We start from the raw sequence: 22,770 nt of genomic DNA, 5'->3' as shown, positions 1-22,770 counted from the left end.
CTCCCCCCTGTACCCATATGAATCACCTGCCTTGCTCCTTCTCCCCCCTGTACCCATAGGAATGACCTGCCTTGCTCCTTCTCCCCCCTGTACCCATATGAATCACCTGCCTTGCTCCTTCTCCCCCCTGTACCCATATGAATCACCTGCCTTGCTCCTTCTCCCCCCTGTACCCATAGGAATGACCTGCCTTGCTCCTTCTCCCCCTGTACCCATAGGAATGACCTGCCTTGCTCCTTCTCCCCCTGTACCCATAGGAATGACCTGCCTTGCTCCTTCTCCCCCTGTACCCATATGAATCACCTGCCTTGCTCCTTCTCCCCCTGTACCCATAGGAATGACCTGCCTTGCTCCTTCTCCCCCTGTACCCATAGGAATGACCTGCCTTGCTCCTTCTCCCCCTGTACCCATAGGAATGACCTGCCTTGCTCCTTCTCCCCCTGTACCCATATGAATCACCTGCCTTGCTCCTTCTCCCCCCTGTACCCATAGGAATGACCTGCCTTGCTCCTTCTCCCCCTGTACCCATATGAATCACCTGCCTTGAGGGCCCTAATATTGCTCCTCTTATTCTATCATTCACTGTTTCTATATCTGAACTGATATCAACCTGAAACAGCTCCTGTTCACTCAACTCCTGAAACTGACCCCTCTCTGCTTTCCCAAATATCCATCTCCTACTGAAATGTCCACCTTCATTCCTACAGTACACATGATAGGATAGTGATCACTACCCCCTGTAGATTCCTCCAAAACCTCCCAACTACATCTGCCTGCCATTGAACTTGAGATCAGAGCAAGATCCAGTGCAGATTTATTTCCAGTTCCTGGGATTAAGACTCAAAAGCCCTTTCTCATACAGTAGGTCCTCCAACGATTGTCCATTTACATCAGTCTGTACCCCTCCCCAGAGCGTACTATGAGCATTAAAATCTCCACACCACATTACCCGTCTTCTATCTTGACCTTCTACATTCCCAAGGGTAATCAACTCCAGTCTCTCACACAGGTTGGAAAAAATCACTATTACCATATTCCTCCCTCCCAACCACACCTCTACACTTACATACATTTGTTCAACTCCCTCTCATACACACCTATATGGGATCCCCCGCATTATAACGGTAGCACACCCTCCCCCTGCCACCCAATCTCTAAGGTCTGCAACGTAACCTTGTATTACAAAATCTAGAGTAGGTTTAAGCCATGTCTCCTGGAAACATATCACATCAGGTTAGAATGGTAACACCTCAAGAAACTGTTTGAACTCTTGCCCATTAGTCATCAAACTTCTTGCATTCCATTTAAGGATTAACACCATAATGCAAATTAACGAATACATGATTCGTCTCTGGACTGATTCTCAATCTTATTGAGGTCATCCTGTGCATTTTCCCATGTCAGTCCTGTGATCCCAAGATACTTCAATGCCTGTTCCACTATTATCTGTATCTTCTTATTTTTAGATTTTAATTGTTCTTTGCAATTGATTGCTGCTATCACAAATGTAACAACCTTTCTCATGTCTACTATCAGTCTTGTGTTCTCCCCCAATCTCAAATCAAGTCAAATCAAATTTGATTTATCACATACACATGGTTAGCAGATGTTAATGCGAGTGTAGCGAAATGCTTGTGCTTCTAGCTCCGACCATGCAGTATATATCTAACAAGTAATCTAACATAACAAATTCACAGCAACTACCTTATACACACAAGTGTAAAGGAATTCATAATAATATGTATATAAAACTTATTGAATGAGTGATGGCCGAACGGCATAAGCAAGATGCATTAGATGGTATAGAGTACAGTATATAAAGTACATATGAGACGAGTAATGTAGGGTATGAAAACATTATATAAAGTGGCATTGTTTAAAGTGGCTAGTGATACATTTATTACATCAAGATGCAGTAGATGGTATAGAGTACAGTATATACATATAAATTGAGTAATGTAGGGTATGTAAACATTACATAAAGTGGCATTGTTTAAAGTGGCTGGTGATACATTTATTGCATCAATTTTTCTATTATTAAATCAGTTGAGTCAGTATGTTGGCAGCAGCCACTCAATGTTAGTGATGGCTGTTTAACAGTCTGATGGCCTTGAGATAGAAGCTATTTTTCAGTCTCTCAGTCCCTGCTTTGATGCACCTGTACTGACCTCGCCTTCTGGATGATAGCGGGGTGAACAGGGTGGTTGTTGTCCTTGATGATCTTTTTGGCCTTCCTGTGACATCGGGTGGTGTAGTTGTTCTGGAGGGCAGGTCTTTTGCCCCCGGTGATGCGTTGTGCAGACCTCACTACCCTCTGGAGAGCCTTACGGTTATGGGCGGAGCAGTGCTGCTGACACTGCTGCACCTTCTTCACCATGCTGTCTGTGTGGGTGGACCATTTCAGTTTGTCCGTGATGTGTACGCCGAGGAACTTAAAACTTTCCACCCTCTCCACTACTGTCCTGTCGATGTGGATAGGGGGATGCTCCCTCTGCTGTTTCCTGAAGTCCATGATCATCTCCTTTGTTTTGTTGACATTGAGTGTGAGGTTATTTTCCTGACACCACACTCTGAGGGCCCTCACCTCCTCCCTGTGGGGCGTCTCATCATTGTTGGTAATCAAGCCACTGTAGGGTCGTCTGCAAATTTGATGATTGAGTAGGAGGCGTGCATGTCGTGGGTGAACAGGGAGTACAGGAGAGGGCTGAGAACGCACCCTTGTGGGGCCCCAGTGTTGAGAATCAGCAGGGTGGAGATGTTGTTACCTACCCTCACCACCTGGGGGCGGCCCGTCAGGAAGTCTAGGACCCAGTTGCACAGGGCGGGGTCGAGACCCAGGGTCTCGAGCTTAATGACTAGTTTAGAGGGAACTATGGTGTTAAATGCTGAGCTGTAGTCGATGAACAGCATTCTTACGTAGGTATTTCTCTTGTCCAGATGGGTTAGGGCCGTGTGCAGTGTGATTGCGATTGTGTCGTCTGTGGACCTGTTGGGGCGGTAAGCAAATTGGAGTGAGTCTAGGGTATCAGGTAGGGTGGAGGTGATATGGTCTTTGACTAGTCTCTCAAAGCACTTCATGATGACGGAAGTGAGTGCTACAGGGCGGTAGTCATTTAGCTCAGTTACCTTAGCTTTCTTGAGAACAGGAACAATGGTGGCCCTCTTGAAGCATGTGGGAACAGCAGACTGGGATAACGATTGATTGAATATGTCCGTAAACACACCAGCCAGCTGGTCTGCGCATGCTCTGATGACGCGGCTGGGGATGCCGTCTGAACCTGCAGCCTTGCGAGGGTTAACACGTTTAAATGTTTGCTCCCAATCTGCTCCCTACATCACGCCCAACCTGCATCCCTATCTGCTCTTCTAGGTCCCCCAATTGTTTCTGTGTGAACTGCCTTCACTGCTTCTGCTAACTACTGCACTGTTGGAGCTAGGAACACAAGTATTTCACTACACCCGCAATAACATCTTCTAAATATGTGTATGTGACCAATACATTTTGATTTGATTTGACATGAGATTTTACACTCACTCCACACCTGCTGCACTTCCACCTGTATTTTTATCACTGCACATATCCCCATATGCAATACTGTGGGCACCCCCACAATTAAAGCACTTTACTTGGACTCATCTTCACATTCCCCTTATGCATGTTCTGCCCCAAACTTTGGACATACAGTTGAAGTCGGAAGTTTAAACCCAAATGTGGAACTGATTCTCGTTGGGGACAGTACATTGAAAGATAATTTGTGTTGAGTGTAGGGGTAAATTTAGCCTGTGCCATCTTGTTCTCAGAATATTTTGTTATCAGTTTAATTTATCTGGTCTTTCACAATAGCTGATGTAAGGCATTAGAATAATTCTCATCCCCTACATTGGGCTACACAATAAGGCCCTAGGGGATGTGGTATATGTTCAATATACCACAGCTAAGGGCTGTTCTTAGGCAAGAGTCAAAGCGGAGTACCTGGACATAGCCCTTAGCCGTGATATATTGGCCATTAATCATAAACTCCCGAGGTGTCTTATTACTATAATAAACTGGTTCCCAATGTAATTAGAGCAGTAAAAATAAATGTTTTGTCATACCTGTGGTATACAGTCTGATATACCACGCCTGTCAACCAATCAGCATTCAGGGCTCGAATCACCCGGTTTATAATATAGAATGATTACTTAGTGTGGTTATTGCAGCAAAAACACTGTCATTCCCAATATTTTATTATTTCACTTCTTACCAATTAAATGATAAAATGATGACAGGCTATATTGAAATGCCCCTTGCTTTTTACCTTTATGTAACCAGGCAAGTCAGTTAAGAACAAATTCTTATTTTCAATGACAGCCTGGGAACAGTGGGTTAACTGCCTGTTCAGGGGCAGAACGACAGATTTGTACCTTGTCAGCTCTGGGATTTGAAATTGCAACCTTCCGTTTACTAGCCCAACACTCTAACCACTAGGCTACCCTGCTGCTTCAAATGTCCTGTTTTGTCATTTTAGTATTGTGCACAAGCTGCTAGGCATAAACGGTAAGTGCAATTGCAAAAGATCTCGCCTATGTAGAGTAAGATGATGGCAAGGTTTTGAAAATCAGCCTCAAACACCTGAAGGGATCATTTGGGATCATTTGTATAATGTCAAATGTCACATGAACATATTCAAGCACGTAGTATTTGGAAAACATAGATCAGAGATGGGCAGCCAAACCTTTTGGAGAGTTACCTCTAGGCAGGATTTTTAATGGTCCTATTTTGAGGGATCGTTCAACCAAATGTATTAATTATTTTGCCTGTTGGTTTCTTATGGACAAGGAGAAACTGCAATCTGTCCTATGCTTAGCCACTGCCACCTAATATTAATATTAGCTTATTCTAACCAAAAACAAATATAATTAAATGTCCAATCTGGGCCTAAGCCATGTGACAATATGTAACATTTCTGCAAATTAGCTTTTAAACAGATTTTTTTTTATTGGGGGAGAGATACGCACATAGGGGCATAATGATGGGAATGGGTAGAGACATAAAGGAGGGGTGGATGAGATCAGAGTAGTGCCAGGCCAAGAGAGAGTATAGCGAGCGGTACGTTGGCCAAAGGGAGCGAGCATAGCAATGAAGTACATTGGGCCAAGGGGTTCATCAACAGTCACGTGAATGATTTGGTGACATACAAAGTAGGCCAACAAAGATAACATAAAGTCAATATAGGATAAGATAAGGAAGGTGAAGATTTGAAAAGATTACAGCACAGCAAAGAAGCTTTGTCACTGTATATTCAATCACTCTATGTTTGTCTATTGTGACACATGATGATGTGATTTCCCCCCCAAAACATAATCCTTATTGACTGGAGCCCAGATTAGAATAAACAGCCTCACCTCAACATTCAGAGAGAGAGAGGGAGAAAGAAAGAAAAGAAAGAAAGAAAGAAAGAAAGAGATGTGTAATGTTTAATGTTTTTTTCTCATTGTGTATTTCACTTTGGTTTATTATCTATTTCACTTGCTTTAGCAATGTAAATATATGTTTCCAATGCCAATAAAGCCCTTTGAATTGAATTGACATGCGGTAGAGAGAGAGATATGAGGTAGAGAGGTGAGCGAGAGAGTTTAGATATAGAGAGGAAGGTAGAGAGAGAGAGATAAGGTAGAGAGAGAGAAATATGGGGGAGAGAGATGAGGTAGAGAGAGAGATGGAGAGAGAGTTAGAGAGCGATGGGGTAGAGAGAGAGAGATGTGGTAGAGAGAGAAAGAGTAACAAGAGAAAAACAGGAGATAAGGAAATAGACAATTATGCAAGACCCAGTAAAAGGGGTGGGGTGAAAGGGAAGAAGACTTGAGTTAAATCATCCCTGTCTCTTTTCTGAACTCCATGCACCCCTTTCTCCTCCCCTCTCTTTTCTCCTGTGAAGCTGTCAGGGGCCCTCCAACCACGACCAGCACTACAAGTCAAGTGGTCAGCCTGAAATTCAGCTATCAGCGTGAATCCTTGGGATGGGTCATCATTGGTCCCCTGACGGCTTCCCTCGTGAGAAGAAAGGACTATGGCACCATGAGGGTCATCCACCTAATGTCCATGTCCTCACCAGCACCACAAACCAATCAGTCAGCTGGGAATGCGCACACTGGCTTGAAGATGAACAGGCACATCTGCCACATCTCCCGAAAAGTACAAGGGGTCAGAAGGGACAAGAATGTTTAAAAACAACAAACCAGAAAAAATGTTTTCTCTCCAATAAAGTATTTTTAAAGCGCTATCTATAGACTCCTTTGAGAATAAACCCAAGACACAATGTCCAATGCCCGAAAAAGACATCCTCTGTCTCTCTCACAGTCCGAGTCCGTCGCAGACAAAGTGAAATGACAATGTTCTTACACTGTTATGTGTTGAGTTTTTTCACCCTATTTTTTCACCCAGGTTCTTTCATTATGAATCTCTTCTGAGAAATGGAAGCATTGAGTGTCGCATTGACATGTTTAATTAAAAGCCAAGTAGGCTATTTCAAGAGGGACTTGTAGTGTCACCGCTTCACATGCTCCATTAACTTAAATACTCTTGTCAAAAATGCTATGGTATCAAATCAAATCAAATTGTATTTGTCACATACACATGGTTAGCAGATGTTAATGTGAGTGTAGCGAAATGCTTGTGCTTCTAGTTCCGACAATGTAGTAATAACCAACGAGTAATCTAACCTAACAATTCTACAACTACTACCTTATACACAGCAGGCCTGCTGTCCACTTTTCCTCACCCAGCCCACATAAACAGGGTCCCCTGATGGCATGTGCTTGGTTGAGAGTAGAGTTGAGAGGTCATTTGAGTTAAAAGGTTAGCTAGCTAGCTATGGCGGCAGCAAAGAATGCATCCATCTCACATTTAACTTTCATAAATGCAATGTTAATATACAAAAATTATATTTGTGCATCTACCAAGCATGCGTTCACAACAACCAGCGTGTCCGCAAAAGAGGTTTTGCTTCAGCAACTGGTTTTATGCTAGCTTGCTAGCTTGCATTTGTAGTGAAGCAAGCTCGCTAGCTTGCTAACGTTAGCCTACCTGTCTACCAGGACTGGCAAAGCTGAAGTAGCAAGCGAATCTAGCGTGCTAACTAAGCAGCTAAGATAAAAGCATATAACTAGTTAGTAAAGAGTATATTACATTTCAGTTAAAGCATTGCTTTAGTTTTTTGGGGGGGGGAATTATCTAGCAATTATGTTTACAGCTGACACTACTATTTTACAGGAACACACATTAAGACCTTTTTTATTTGTTTAGGGGTGGAGAACTTGTCAGGACCCGGTTACGAACCCAGGTCTCCGGAGTGAGAAACAGTCACTTAACCAACTGAGCCACGAATAGTCGGCAGAACCCCGAAGATGAGGCAGACACAGCAGTACTTGAGACGGTGTATTTAATGAAGTAAAAAGTGAGGTTCTTCAGGAAAACATGTAACTCCACAACCTCAAAAGGAATTCCACAAGAACAAAGGTAATCCTCCAAGACAAAAAGGTAAATCCACAAGGTGGAAGGTATAGCACAAAAAGCCTCAAAAGATACTCAAAAAACAAACAAACAAGAACAAAAACCAGAATTCCACAAGAGAGTCCACCGGGATCAACAAGAGTTCACAGAGTACTAGGGCTGGGTGCTAACATACAAACACAGAGCACAGAACTGAGGAAAACAAAGGGTTTAAATACAATCAGGGGAAACGAGGCACAGGTGCAAATAATAATGGGGATCAAGGGAAAACAAAAGGTCAAAAGGCACAATGGGGGCATCTAGTGACCAAAAACCGGAACAACCCTGGCCAAATCCTGACAGAACTAGCCTAGGTATTGCATGTGAAGGTTGAAAAGTTTTAAGTTTTAATGTCACGTACACCACCTAATTTAGAAATCCTGGATGATGTACTGGTTCTGTCCGCACCACCCTATGTAGTGGCATGCGATCGAGGGCGGTGCTGTTGCCATACCAAGCAGTGATGCTTTCCACACTGCCAGGTCATTGCAGTAGCTAAAAAGGATTTAGCTGGTAACTTATATAATCCCTGTCATTGAGTTGAAATAAAGGTGTGCTGTTGGAATGTGAAAATGGCTCAGCTCATGATGAATAAATGAAGTCTACTAACTACTATGCTTTTCTTCCAGTTTAGACTGCAGCATCAACCTCATTAAACTGCATTCTCTCTGTCAAATGTAGTTATTTTCCAATAAGCTCATTTGCCCTCTATGTGTTCTGACACCAACACAAATCCTCCAGTGATGATGTCCATTAGCGAAATGAGCAGGCTACCTCCTGGTCACATTCCAAACACTTCTAGGCCTTATCATTCTTGATGAGATTTTTTAGAAAGCTTTACACACACTCGCACACACATTCTGCACAAGGTGTTTCTTTCTGGAGGAGGGATGGCAGTGCTTTATGTGGGCCTCTGTGGGCACTTATCTTTCATATCATCGAAAAAGAATCTTTCAAATAAAAAGTATACACTTACTGTAGCCGGTTTGCACAGATCCAAACAGTTGTGTCCCTAAAACCAACGAACTACACTTTCACTACAATTCCTCCCCAGTTACACTTACACAAAGGTGTTCGAGCATGCTAGATAGCTAATTAGCACAGGTGGTCGCCTCTGTTTCCTCTGTCTGTCTTCCGTAAACAAACGCTGTAAAATGGAGATATGGCTGTGTGGGAACACTAACCCCAACCTTATAAAGGTGTGTAGTAATTATTATTATTATTACTTGCTGATATGAAAAATATGTTCCTTATGTTTCCAAAACTGTACCGCAAGAGATAAGTGTTAACAGAACTTCCCAGGCCAGAAGATACCTTCACTCATAGACGCTAAAGGTGGTTAGCATCTATGAATGGGTTACACTGGCCCCATTGTCCTATTCAAGTGCAATCAGTGTGCCCTGTCTATTACAGGCACAGTTCATATTGAAAGTAGGCTAACCTTACAGTATGTACTGACTAGGTCCACGGGCTGTGTATTGATCATTGGCACAACTAAGCCTTGTTACTGGTGTGAGTGTGTGTGTGTCTGGGTGTGGGTTTGTGTTCTGGCTTTTTTTGTACTCTCCCTGATCTTTATCAGAGATCCAATGGGTAAAAGTTATGAAAGCGTTGTTCTTTTCCCCACTGACTAACCCTCACCCTCCCCTCCCTGCAAACTGCACCACTCATCACAGACAGCAGGCAGCAATTAGCTGTGAGCACAGTGGAGATGGAACCCAGGGGTTGAAGTCCTCTCTGTTTTTCCACTGCAACAAAGAGGGCTGTTCACCTAGCCTAACTCAGAAGTTGAATTACTCTGCCTAATGGTTTTGAGAGCAGAGAACCAAGAATGGGCACGACTCGGCTTGCTGTTTAGTCATGGTTGACCTCTCATTTCAATTTCCTCTATGGTGACATGCAGGGTCAGACTACGAGCAGATATATATGTATCATTGCAGTTGGGCTAGATCATATTTTGCTATGGTTATTGAATAAACATTTAATCAACCCTCGTTATATGGATTTAATCACATTTATGATTTTATTAGTCCTACACCATTGAACATCGAAATAAAATGTTTTCCGTGAGCAGGTGAATAGCCTACATCCCTTGTGTCCTGGGGGTTGGAAAAAATCATGATGTGATGACTTTATCACTTTTCACCTCTCATCCTCTGGGGACCATAAAGGTGTGTGTGCTCTAGCATGTTCCTGCCGACACGTGTGTGTGTGTGTGTGTGTGTGTGTGTGTGTGTGTGTGCGTGCGTGCGTGCGTGCGTGCGTGCGTGCGTGCGTGCGTGCGTGCGTGCGTGCGTGCGTGTGTGTGTGTGTGTGTGTGTGTGTGTGTGCGTGCGTGCGTGCGTGCGTGCGTGTGTGTGTGTTATGGGGGAGAGCAGTAACAGGGGAGGCGTAATTGTGACAATTGTGCTGAGCCAGCGTGTTCCACACCTCATCCGTGCTTCATATTTTCCATTGCTAAAAAACAACAACCCTTAAACCCCCATCCAAGCTCTGTATGACACACACACCTGAGTTGTTATTCCATCAACCACTTTGAATGCTGCTACCGGGAGACCTGCCGTGTAATGGTAGTGCTGTTGCTAAGCGTGGTGATAATTACGTGAGGGGGATGGAACCGGGAGACTGAGACCATGGCAGAAGGGACCGCGGGACAGACGACCGGCAGGAGGAGATTACTAGGGACTCTGATTACAGCGGTAATGGAGGTGGAGGAGTGTGAACCACAGTTCAAAACCCCTGCTTGGTAGAGCAGAACTCCCTGTAGCCGAGCTCAGGTTCACTGCGTCAGCAAGAGCAAGCAATAAAGACTAACAGCAAGAATAAAGCCATATGTTCTACTGATTTAGTGTTATGATTTGTTTTTTCTTCATAGGCTTATACTTTCATCCAAAGCCACATGCATAGCATACGTAGCCAAGATCCCCATTTTTAGGGTAATAGGTGACACTGACAGGAGTTCTGGGAAAGTTTGTCCGACCTGCTGGGTTTATACTTTTTGTTAGGATATGCTCATTGGTTCATGCTCATTGGTTCATGCTTGGCAATACTGAGCTGTTAAGGCCCCATAAACCTAAATACGATACACTCCTCCACTCAGCAAATGATTTCTATGAACACTAGTAGACACAAAGGGACACAAAGGGTCCCTGTGGGGCAAGACTAGATATCATCTATGGAGATCATATGAGCTGTCAAAGTCTCTGTACACCTACTCTAATACAGCAGTAGCTTTGAAAAGAAAATGGGATATAGGCCAAGGCGTATGACAATATTGAGTGGGCCCCAGATGGCATCATTCTCGAAAGCATGATCCAATAAAAGACAGCTGTATGCTGAGTTATATGCAAAAATATTTAGGCTATTCAGTGGAAATGTGAAATGTTCAGGTCTAAAAAAGGTTGTCAGGCGAGCTGCATAAAATCCAGTCTCCCTGCTCACAGCATTTTAACAGTAAGAAACTCCTGGCTCCAACCCCTATTTACATTCCACAATAGGAATGTCTGCCTTGGTTTTTCCACTGTTTGTGTGGAAGTGTTTAGGAAGATGAACAGAACAGGAGGGTTTACTAGTTATGAGGACATTGATAACTCCATTTGTCTTACATTAGGCAACTCCATGATTCATCAAATCTTTCCTCGTTACTCCTAAGCTTGCAGTTCCATATCCGCCGAGAATTCTAGACAATTAGCTTACTTTGGAAGTGTTAATGTCCTATGTACAGTATATCTGCTTCATGATCAGTTTAACTGCTTTTACTGTAGTGAACTAACAAGTTCACTGACGCAATAATAAGAGAGTCCAATTATAAATGTGAAATCATCTCTCGCTCTCCCCTCTCTCTTCCAGGTATGGCGGTGTCGGTGCAGGGGCTTTACTTTGTGGTGACCCTGTTTCTGGGTTGTTTCCTTGACAGCATGCTAATGCTAGTCCCTGTGCTTCCTCTCATGCTGATGTCACCCGCCTGGTACCCTGGATCACAGACTCTATATTGGCCACCTGGCTCACCCTGCATGTGGTTCATATATTTACACCAATCTGTTTCTGTCTCTGTCTGTGTTCCTTATCTCTGCATCTTCTTACTTATGGCTGTCTTTTTTATCACCTTTGTTTGACCACTGTGGTTTAACTGTTGTGCCTTTTTGGTTTTGACCTCCTAACCTTCTTTGATGTGTTCCCTAGACCTTTCTTGATCTCTTGCCCTGATGTTTTTTGACCTCTCACTGACCTTGTTTTTTGTACTATTCTTGGACTTTTTGTTTTTGTCTAGAGATGATGAAATGTATACGGGGTGCTCTTGTGAATAAGAATGCAAATACAGGGGAATACAGTAGGACCAAATTAAATGACAGTCTTCCTGTTCCTTCCTTCCTTCCCTCCCTCTGTCCAGGCCTTGCTGGAGCTGGTGTTTGGGGTAATGGTGGTCAGAACGGGTGATGGCTTCATCCCAGGGGAGCATAGTGTGATCATCATGAACCACCGGACCCACCTGGACTGGATGTTCCTGTGGTACTGCCTGCTGAGGTATAGCTACCTGTGCCTGGAGAATATCTACCTCAAGGTGGGTATAGGCAACATACGCACACACACACACATAAACATGTGCACACAGACACACACACCTCAGCATGGGTTACACAGTGCTTCATCTTCATCAAGTGTCAGTGGGAGGAGGACCACAGCCACAAAGAGAACATGCTGGAATACTTGTGTAACATCAGAGAGCCACTGCAGCTCCTCCTCTTCCCTGACCGGTAACAGATTTTAGTGACATCAGCCAACCAGGGCAATGATTGTTGAATAGGACATGAGCATCCTGCATCAACCGTTTCCAGCTCTCATCCCCAAGCCTGTTATCATTGGTTTTATACTGTAACTCCCTGAGTGTGGTCTATGTGTATCTCTGTGTATGTGCATTAATGTTCTTAAAATTATTTTGACTTACAGACCCAGGGCCAGATATATGACACAGTAGGGTCAGCATCCACACAAACCCCACAAACAGTGGGTTAACTGCCTGTTCAGGGGCAGAACGAGGATTTGAACTTGAAACCTTTCGGTTACGAGTCCAACGCTCTAACCTCTAACGCTCTAACCACTAGGCTACCCTGCCGCCTCTTGTTCTTGTGTACTCCATTATCTCTACTTGCAAATCATCATCTGCACATCCATCACTCCAGTGTTAATGCTAAATCGTAATTACATGTATTTCGCCTCTATGGCCTATTTATTGCCTTACCTCCCTACTCTTCTACATTTGCACACACTGTACATAGATTTTTTTCTATTGTATTATTGACTGTACGTTTGTTTATATGTAACTCTGTGCTGTTTGATTTTGTTGAACTGCTTTGCTTTATCTTGGCCAGGTCGCAGTTGTAAATGAGAACCTGTTCTCAACTGGCCAACCTGGTTAAATAGAGGTGAAATAAAAAATGTAAAATAAAATGACCCAGGAGCACTGGGCTAAAAGGGAGGTCCGTCTGAGTGACCTCTACGCCGCTGAGCCCCTGGGCTTTCCACAGGGAGTGTGCCGCGTGCCCCCCTGTAAGACGGAGCTCCACATGGCTCTGATCAAAACAGCTTCTCTGTTCTACTGGAGCTCCTTCCTCACCTAACGTCACAGACCTCTGGCTCTGGGCCTTATCTGATTTTATTGAGTGTCATAATAATAGCCAGAATACTATTTCTTGGTTCAGTTATAGCTATGTGTTTTAAATGGATTGTATTATTGTTTTGTATGTTGTCCATTGGTTATGTATTTATTTATTTTAAGTGATGGAACAGAGCCATAGTATACAGCACTCATACATTAGATGTGTGTATTTTTGCCATTATTGTTCTGTGTTTAGTCAATGTAGATGATCCAAATTAAGCCAAATTAATCACTGTTTCTGCAAGCAATCATTAGCCAACAAAAAGTGATTACCGGTAGAACTAAATGCTTTCAGTCGAAGTGATGAGTCAATCGTGCACTAAAGTGTTTGCAGGCAGGGAATCTGAACAGTGTCTAACACATTAAGGCCACTGTCAATCCATTTACATTGAGCCTTTATAGACGAGGTAAGCTGTTTTCATTGCTTACCTCTCGATAAACCTGTAAACCTGATTATTTTTGTATACATGCTGGAAGTAACTTTTGCACCAGGAAATCCAAAGGCAAAAATCAGCCATGTAATGTAAAAAGGAATCAAACGGAAAGTAGTAGTCTGCCAAAACTGGGCAGGGCAGTTCCACCACGCATCGCTGCTAAGGTTCTTGTGGAATGCAGCAACACTTTCATGCACTCTTTATTGGAATGGGCGACTGTTCAGGAATCGAGATGTGAGACTGAGCAACTGCAAAGCAGCTTAGAAAGAGAGGGTGGAAGAATGTAGTTTAGACAACACCCACAACGTCCAAGTGGGACACAGAGGACCAGACTTGGAGTGGAAAGTTGGCCTTGAAGTCGCCCTAACCCAAAAAAGCCTCATGCCCACCTCTTTCTCTTCCCAGCAAACTTGCATCGATGCTCTCAGTGCGCTAAACTCAATTAGCGAATGACAGCGGAGAAAGCTCTACCGATTATGACAACAAAAAAATCCAACCTTGCCATACATATCTGCCAATCCAGAACCATTTTTATGAAGGACACTGTTTGATCTACCGACCACCTCAATGCTGCAGGTCAAATTATAATTTTTGTAAGAAAAGAATGAGTCCTATGTACAAAGTCATAGATGGTTATCGATGTGTTTTTGTTTCTTGAAATACGAGGCCCTGTTGGTTCAGGTGTATGGGCTGGTTCCAGTCACTGTGATTAGACTGCTTTAACAATTCTCTCATCAGGATGTCAATGGCTTACCAAATTACTACTCATCTCTCTATTACTAGAATCTCTGAAACAGCTGGAATTGACATATTTCACCCATCTCTCTCTTATCTGTTCTCTTTGTTTTCTTTTCTCTATCTTTCTTGGTTTCTCAAAATTCTCTATTTCTCTGTTGGGTTGTCTCTGTGTTTTGTTATTGTCCATAGTAGAATCAACTGCTGATGCTGGACTCATTTACAATCACTGTCCTCAGATAAATCTTTACTGGCCAACGTTGTCAGTTATCACGCTGTTCAATAAATATAACATTTCATCCCATGCAGATACCCTGCTCTGTGTGTCTTGTTTGAAAATGTGCAATGTAAAACTCATTCTTCACTGATTGGCGTTCAGGATGCTGACCCAACATTATATCAGCTCACTACCATTAGAATATTGTAGTTGTGGTCTCTTGGAGCAGTCCTAGTAAACATTTTAGTGAACGAATCAATAAGACCGTGCACGCTCATGTTACAGCCATAGTGAGCTCACACCATAGACCATATATATATATAAACACACTCACCACACCAGTCTGCTGTGGCACTGACAGACAGAGGGCAAGAGATTTGAAGGTGAAGCAGTGTTGCCGTGGCAACAAATGTTGACTCATCCGTTCCCTAGCAACGTGATGCAGAATGATGTCAATGGAAGCATGCTATTTTTTCCTCTACTGCTAACGGTATGATGCCAGTTGTGTATGTGTCAGTGTGTGTGCAGTGCATGAGTGTTGGGTCTATGAGCTGTGTCTGCAAGCACGAGTCTCTGCTCGGATTTTAAATTCCAGCTGCCCATTAATGCTGGAGGTAGAGAGGGAGGGAGTGATGCTGACATCCTTGGCAATAAATGAGGGTGAATGCAGGCCAGGTTGATACAGGACTTTTAGAAATAGCCACTCCAGGGACTATGAATCACAGGACAATTATGCCTATGGCTCTAATTATTACCTTAATAACTGTTTTTTTCATCATCCTTGTGCTGTGGCCAAAATGATGTCCACACCCACTATGATAGATATTACAGTGGGTTGAAGGATGATGATACAGCTTCAATCATTCTGTTGGCTGGTTGCAATGACACATCACAAGACATGTTCCTATTCCTTCTCATCCCTGGAGGAACATGAAACCAGGAGCTCTTTTTAGCATAGTTTTCTTAATCCACAGATAAAAGGGGAAACCGAGTTAGTTTCTAGTAATCTCTTCCTTCAGTCTTCCTCTTCTTTTGTGGACTTTATATGGCGGTTGGCAACCAACTTTAAGGTGCATTACCGCTACCAACTGGACTGGAGTGTGGACCTCAGTTCATCTTTCAATCACCATCGTTGTATATGCTTCTAAAAACCAATGAGGAGATGGGAGAGGTGGGACTTGCTGCACGTCATGCGTCAAAAATTGAACCACGTTCTATTTTAGTACCTGGCTACACAGTCGTGCGCAAGTGATTTGGATGAAATGATTGAATAACATGTATGTGTAAATGTATTTTGCAACGCTTGCACACGCAACATGGGCGATGTTGTCAGCATATCAGAGGGGAAAAGGATAACCAATACAATACATATTGGGGACAAGAAACTTGTTTGTTCATCTGATTGTTTTGTCTACCTTGAGTATTGGTCGAGCTGGTTATGTCTGGCACTCAACACGTTGCTATTTTAATCCACCCTCCTTTAACACCCTGACCCTCATCCTCTTTAGTTCAATCACCTGAGATGCCTCACAAGTACACTACTGTGCACAAACCCCAGCTAGTTCTAACAAAATGGATCACACAGGGTAACCCTTTCTGTCCCGCCAATCTTGTGCAGTTAATCAGGATCTGTTAGAGCCTGCCTGGTAAGTGATTGGTAGCACTCTTGCTTGAGTGATTGCAGACCCTTGCTGATTCTACCATCCATAACACATAAACACACTCAGACTAACACCCACAGACAACGATGGCTTCCAACAGGATCAACTCTAAAAATAACCCCTGTGTTCGGCTCTGTAATATGTTACAGAGCCTGTTAATAAGCCAATTTCACACACCACCAAACCCCTTTATAGTGGTGATATTTGTGGCCTGTGTTGTCACAGAACAAATTATTGTGGTTGCTTGGTCTGTGTTCAGACAGCTGTGCCTGTTTGACTCCTTATCTGGGTGGACTTGGTTCCCATTCTCACATTTTCCACTACTCTTTAGCCACCTTGACATTCTCCACTCTTGACATCTCTCCATCAGTTTGATGTGAGTTAGTAGTTTTATATTGTAACGGCATTCTTCCTCCTCTTCTGAGGAGGAGTAGCGAGAAGGATCGGAGGACCAATGCGCAGCGTGGTAAGTGTCCATAACATTTATTTAAAGACATAAACTGAACACTACAAAACAATAAACGTGAAACTAACAAAACCGAAACAGTACCGTGTGGCAACAAACACTCACACGGAAACAAACACCCACAACTCAAAAGTCAAACCCAGGCTACCTATGTATGATTCTCAATCAGAGACAACTAACGACATCTGCCTCTGATTGAGAACCATACTAGGCTGAACTCAAAATTCAGAACGTGAAATATAGGCTATATAGAAGTAATGACATTCAAATTGAAAATCATTCTACGAAATAAAAGGATCTAATAGATTACAACACATTCCTGTGTTCGAACCTGTAACAAGGCTGCATGGGATTATTACTAATGCAACTCGGCACATCCAATGACAATGTCCGCAATATGTATACACTTGCTGATTTGACAACCCCAATGCAGTTACACCTCCAAACATCACTTTAATAAAAACAATCAATCTGCTATTCTGTTTTCGGTTATTGCAGGTTAAGGCAGATGTGATTGAATCTAGCCCTCATTCTATTAAAAAAACGATTAAAAAGACATTGGCCGTATTAGAGCATCGAAACCCTGATGCATCTTGGGTAAATTGTGACTGACTCACTGATCTCCAAATACTATTGAGGTTATTTATAATGCAAGGCGATTTGTAGATCACTCAGTCCCGACCCAGCTGCAATGTCAAACACTTCCACTGTCTAAACGCTTCCACTGGGTTCACAAACCTTCTTACTTGGGGCCCCCCTTCCAGCATTGGGGAAACTCCTGCGCACCCCCTGCACCACATCTATTTCTACGGGCACAAGCACTGTTCGTGACACAAAATGTCACCCCTCTTGTTTGCAGAGAGAATTGTGCAGGTTTAAAGCTTATTTCCTGCAATTCTACACATATTGTCATGGGGTGCAAAGAACATTTTTCAGTTTAACTAAAGCAAATTTTCTTTAAATTCTATACATTTGGCCATGTCTAATGTGTTTTCATGTGACATTTGAGTGACAAAATAGTACAACAATATCTCTGGGCTAAAAAAACAAAATTAAAAAACCTTAGCTGACATAGGCTAGTTGATCTGGACATTTCTGACAGGTTATAAATAGCTCTCTACGGTATGCAATGACTAACATGACAATAGGAACTGATGATGCACTACCCAATTTCGAAATTGCATGTTGTGCATTCTACTATTACAGTTTGGAATCCACTGGTCTATAGGATAACCATAGTCACATCAAAACACGCATTGTATTTTTAGTATGTAATCAGTTCTGGTGCCATCTAGTGCTCTAAAGCTAAAACTGTACCAAACAACATTTGGAAACTTTACTTTTAGCAAGAATACACACTTTATTCAGAAATCATCACTACAGACGAAAAATTGCCCAAGCAGGATAACTGGAAAAAGAGACAATCTTACTCTTTTTTTATACCTCATATCAAGAAAAAATACATAAAGAAAAACAAAATCATAATAAAAGTAATATTTTTTTATACTCATTCTGTAATTTCTTGGTTAATTAAAAAATATATATTTGTATTGTATTCACGTGACATTCTACTGTACTGTTGGAGGTGCTTTAACACCTGCACATCTGTGTACTCGACTAATAAACTGATTTGAAAAGCAAACCAGTTAAAACAATGACTCATCTGAGAATAAAAATACAATAATGATACTAACCATTAATACAATTATAATAATTTCTGATTATCATGTGTTATTTCTATCTATTGAAAATAGCTGTCGAAACGTTGGTATTAAATTTTTGCATCTGAGCTCCTAGTGTGCGGCTCTTTTATTTTCAAGTTTCTACTCCGCTAGCCAGCACCTCGTCTTAATAGGTGTGTTTCTTTTTCTTCTATCTATTGTACATTAACCTGGGCAGGGATTGGAAACAAAGAACAGCATGACAGAGAACACAGATCCCTTCATTCCAACTGGCTGGGAATTGTCAGAAATTGGGAGGAACAGCAACAGTTCATATGAAGGCCAGCCCAGCAGGCCACCAGTCTTTGGGCATGATACTACCCTGCTCAGCTCCTCACTTACTAAGAGGCAATAGGCTGCTCGCACTCCTCACACACAGAAGGAGGGACTTGTGGGGATGTGCATGACAACAAGAAGGTCCTCACAATACATGCACAGGCACAGCAGCCAGATAGAGGATAAGGATACACAGTACACACAACACTGGGAGGGAGTTATAGTGACTGCAGCTGTAACGTTGACAAAATATCCAGTCAGTGAATAAATCTACTAATCATGCATGTGAGCATGTCAAGTATGTAAATATGAGTCTGTGTGCCTTGCAGTGTGTGTAGTTGCCTTCAAAATCCTGTGTTTGCACGTGTGCATGGAGTCCATAGCTATGTGAAAGCGGGCCTGTCGATGTCTCTAGGTGACAGAAGGTGGTCTTTGAAAGAGAGCTGGGGTTTAGGAGAGGCCAACAACGCATCAAGAGATCCAGCCAATCAGGAGAGGTCAAAAAGTCCTAGCTAGGTCAAAGCTGTGGGTGGAGCCTAGACTATTGACCAGTGTCTGGAATAATGAGCTTGGGGCTATGGAGGGTTAGGGCAGGGGCGTAGGGATGAGTGAGTATTTTGAGCATCAGCTCAGGAATTGTCAGAGGGGACATGTTCTTCGAAGCCCTCGCTCTCCCTGACGAGTGCTCTCTCCAGGATGACGCGGCCCTCCTTGTAGCGCTGGCTGTCCTCGGTGGCAAACTCATAGATCCAGCCCAGCTTGCTGTTACAGTTCTTACAGCTGACATCTCGCACCATGTGTCTGCCCGTCAGCATCACTCGGTCCTGCACCTCGCTGTACTGCAGGTTCACCACCTTACAGATAATGAATAATAATGCAGAGGTTAATACACAGTCGTAACATGGTAATAAACATGTATGCGTTTGCGAGGTGTTACTTCTGTCTTTTGTGGAAGTGGGTTTTCTAGGTGTCACGTGTAGTGTAACTTGCTATGTAAATAATGTGAGTACACTTGTGTGTTATACATAGCTAAGTATAGTGATAGTGAGCCTGGAATAAAATATATTAGTTTGAGTGTTTATGCATAAAAGTTTTCACATTGGACTATTTCAATCAAGGGATAAAAGTACTCATGTGAAAACATGTCTTTGGCAGTAGCAGGCTGGTGTCATGGTGTTACAGTGGAGGTGCCGCTTGCCTTGTTGAAGAGGAAGGCTCTGCCGGTGGCTCCGGTGAAGCGGGTGGAGATGAGTTCTGAGCGGTTTGTCAAGATAGTGTCACAGTTGGCGCAGGAGAAGAGGCGTGTGCCCCCGATGTGGTCCAGGAAGATCCGCCCCATGGTTCAGTACACACTCACCTGCAGGACCAAACGGAAGGTTAAACGCTGCTCTCTGAAAGACAGAGATCATTTAAATTACATCTCTATACTCTGTTCAAAAAACTGTTCAATGAAGAACACAAATCCCTGACAACTGTCATAATAAAGTCCCTAACGATAATACAGTCAGTCCCTAACGACGCTGTGTCTCGCGCACGCACTCTCTTTCATGGCCGGTTTGTCAAACTCAGTAACGCCATATTTAGCAAACGACGTCGATGGCATCAAGAGAAGGTCGGAAAAATATGACGTGTTGTTGCCTAAACACAACCCAGTCTTACCGTTTAAAGACTTTTCGACTAGTTGGGTTTTAGCTATTGGTAGCTAAGCCGTCCTTTTCCACGTGAATAATTTTATTCCCCAAAGTCTGTTGGGTTCGTTGTCGCTTTGTTGTTCTCTCCCAGCTGTTCCTGCGGATTCTGTATCAACATCCGGTACGATGACGTGACGTAGAACGTCGCACTGGCACTTAAATCGAACAGCATTTCAGCTATGAACACAGTATTCTGCTCTCTAGTGGGTAGCGTTAGTAAGATTTTTCAACCAAATCGTTTGAGAAGGAGTTAGCTACAGCTCAATATGGAAACCGGAATATGGGCGAGTGGGTGTGTTGAAAGGAAAGTAGCAAGCATGTGGAAGGAAGTGGTTGTGTCCAAAGGAAAGTAGTAGGCGTGTGTAAAGGAGGGGGGGTGTCGAAGTGCTCTCCTATAGGTTAGAACAGTTCTCAACTGGTTCAGAGAGGGAAAGGAAGAGGCCCAACTCGATCAAAAAATAATACGGAAATATGGCTCCCTCCAGCAGGTGGCATTTTTTTGCGTTGTTTTACCAAGGAATGCGTTTTAGTATTGAGGTCAATGAGAGAGGTTCGAATTTGGGCAACCGGAATGGCTATTTTGCTACATGAGGTTTATATTATGGAATATACGTTTTCGTAATGCTTACATTGTTTCGAGTGTACTGATATAGGACACGTGACATCCCAGCAGCTTTGATTTAAAAAACACAATATCGGAGTTGTCTCGAGATGGCCATGCATATTCATGTCATGAGGCTAGTAGCATAGCATCTATATCCATTGAATACAGGTGGTTGGCATCAACAACTCTCATAGAATATTCAAAAATAAATGACAATAATGATCTCTATCCACCAATCCAAAGAAAGGATAGGCGGGAGCTAGGCCTCTACAGGATCGGTGTCCACTGCGGGACGGTTGAGCAGATTTTTCCACATTTTGTTATGTTACAGCCTTATTCTAAAATTGATTAAATAATTCGTTTTTTTTCTCATCATTCTGCACACAATACCTCATAATGACAAAGCAAAAACAGGTTTTTAAAATGTATTGCAATTGTATATAATTGTTTTGAACTGAAATATCACATTTACATAAGTATTCAGACCCTTTACTCAGAACTTTGTTGAAGAACCTTTGGCAGTGATTACAGCCTCAAGTCTTCTTGGGTATGATGCTATAAGCTTGGCACACCTGTATTTGGGGAGTTTCTCCCATTCTTCTCTGCAGATCCTCTCAAGCTCTGTCAGGTTGAATGTGGAGCGTCACTGCACAGCTATTTTCAGCTCTCCAGAGATGTTCGATCGGGTTCAAGTCCAGGCTCTGGCTGGGCCACTCAAGGACAGATTTGTCCCGAAACCACTCTAGGGTTTTCTCGACTGTGCTTAGGGTCGTTGTCCTGGTGGAAGGTGAACCTTCACACCAGGATGAGGCCCTGAGCGCTCTGGAGCAGGTTTTCATCAAAGATCTCTCTTTACTCTGCTCCGTTCATCTTTCCTTTGATCCTGACTAGTCTCCCAGTCCCTGCCGGACTGCTGCTGCCACCACCATGTTTCAACGTAGGGATGGTGCCAGGCTTCCTCCAGACGTGACGCTTGGCATTCAGGCCAGTGTTCAATCTTGGTTTCCTCAGACCAGAGAATACTGTTTCTCATCATCTGAGAGTCTTTAGGTGCCTTTTGGCAAACTCCAAGCGGGCAGTCAAGTGCCTTTTAATGAAGAGTGGCTTTCGTCTAGCCACTCTATCATAATTGATTAATGGATTCATGGAGTGCTGCAAAGATGGTTCTTCCATTTCTTCCCCTTGCTGTCTCTGCCTGGCCGGTTCCCCTCTCTCCACTGGGATTCTACTCTATTACGGGGGCTGAGTCACTGACTTACTGGTGCTCTTTCATGCCGTCCCTAGGAGGGGTGCGTCACTTCAGTGGGTTGAGTCACTGACCTGATCTTCCTGTCTGGATTGGCGCCCAACCTTGGGTTGTGCCGTGGCGGAGATCTTTGTGGCCTATACTCGGCCTTGTCTCAGGATGGTAAGTTTGTGGTAGAAGATATCCCTCTAGTGGTGTGGAGGCTGTGCTTTGGCAAAGTGGGTGGGGTTATATCCTTCCTGTTTGGCCCTGTCTGGGGGTATCATCGGATGGGGCCACAGTGTCTCCTGATCCATCCTGTCTCAGCCTCCAGTAATTATGCTGCAGTAGTTCATGTGTCGGGGGCTAGGGTCAGTTTGTTTTATCTGGAGTACTTCTGTCTTATCCGATGTCCTGTGTGAATTTAAGTATGTTCTCTCTAATTCTCTCTTTCTTTTCTCTCTCGGAGGACCTGAGCCCTAGGACCGTGCCTCAGGACTACCTGGCATGATGACTCCTTGCTGTCCCCAGTCCACCTGATCGTGCTGCTGCT

The 22,770-nt window shown here is 43.3% G+C and overlaps 1 protein-coding gene across 2 annotated transcripts; it reads right to left on the bottom strand.

Moving 5' to 3' along the window:
• Window positions 1-16,797: 16,797 nt before the first annotated feature.
• On the bottom strand, window positions 16,798-20,694 carry LOC124046582 (protein yippee-like 5). Of its 2 annotated transcripts, none has more exons than XM_046367111.1 (3): window positions 20,357-20,694; window positions 19,896-20,088; window positions 16,798-19,551 (listed from the first exon to the last, which is right to left on the bottom strand). In XM_046367111.1, the coding sequence occupies exons 2-3, from the start codon at window positions 20,034-20,036 to the stop codon at window positions 19,327-19,329; spliced, it is 366 nt and encodes a 121-aa protein (XP_046223067.1). In that variant the 5' UTR covers window positions 20,037-20,088; window positions 20,357-20,694; the 3' UTR covers window positions 16,798-19,326. The 2 variants fall into 2 exon arrangements, with proteins under 2 accessions (XP_046223067.1, XP_046223066.1); XM_046367110.1 differs by having other exon boundaries at window positions 19,896-20,054; window positions 20,357-20,692.
• Between the last annotated feature and the right edge of the window lie 2,076 nt (window positions 20,695-22,770).

This window comes from Oncorhynchus gorbuscha, linkage group LG10 (genome assembly GCF_021184085.1).
Source record: "Oncorhynchus gorbuscha isolate QuinsamMale2020 ecotype Even-year linkage group LG10, OgorEven_v1.0, whole genome shotgun sequence".
Taxonomy (NCBI): Eukaryota; Metazoa; Chordata; class Actinopteri; order Salmoniformes; family Salmonidae; genus Oncorhynchus; species Oncorhynchus gorbuscha.
This window is presented reverse-complemented; position numbering and strand designations above follow the sequence as displayed.

Coding starts and splice junctions, on each gene's coding strand:
- LOC124046582 (XM_046367111.1), bottom strand. CDS start 20,036: ATGGGGCGGATCTTCCTGGACCACATCGGGGGCACACGCCTCTTCTCC. Junction 19,552..19,895: donor GAGCCTTCCTCTTCAACAAG/GCAAGCGGCACC, acceptor ATTATCTGTAAG/GTGGTGAACCTGCAGTACAG.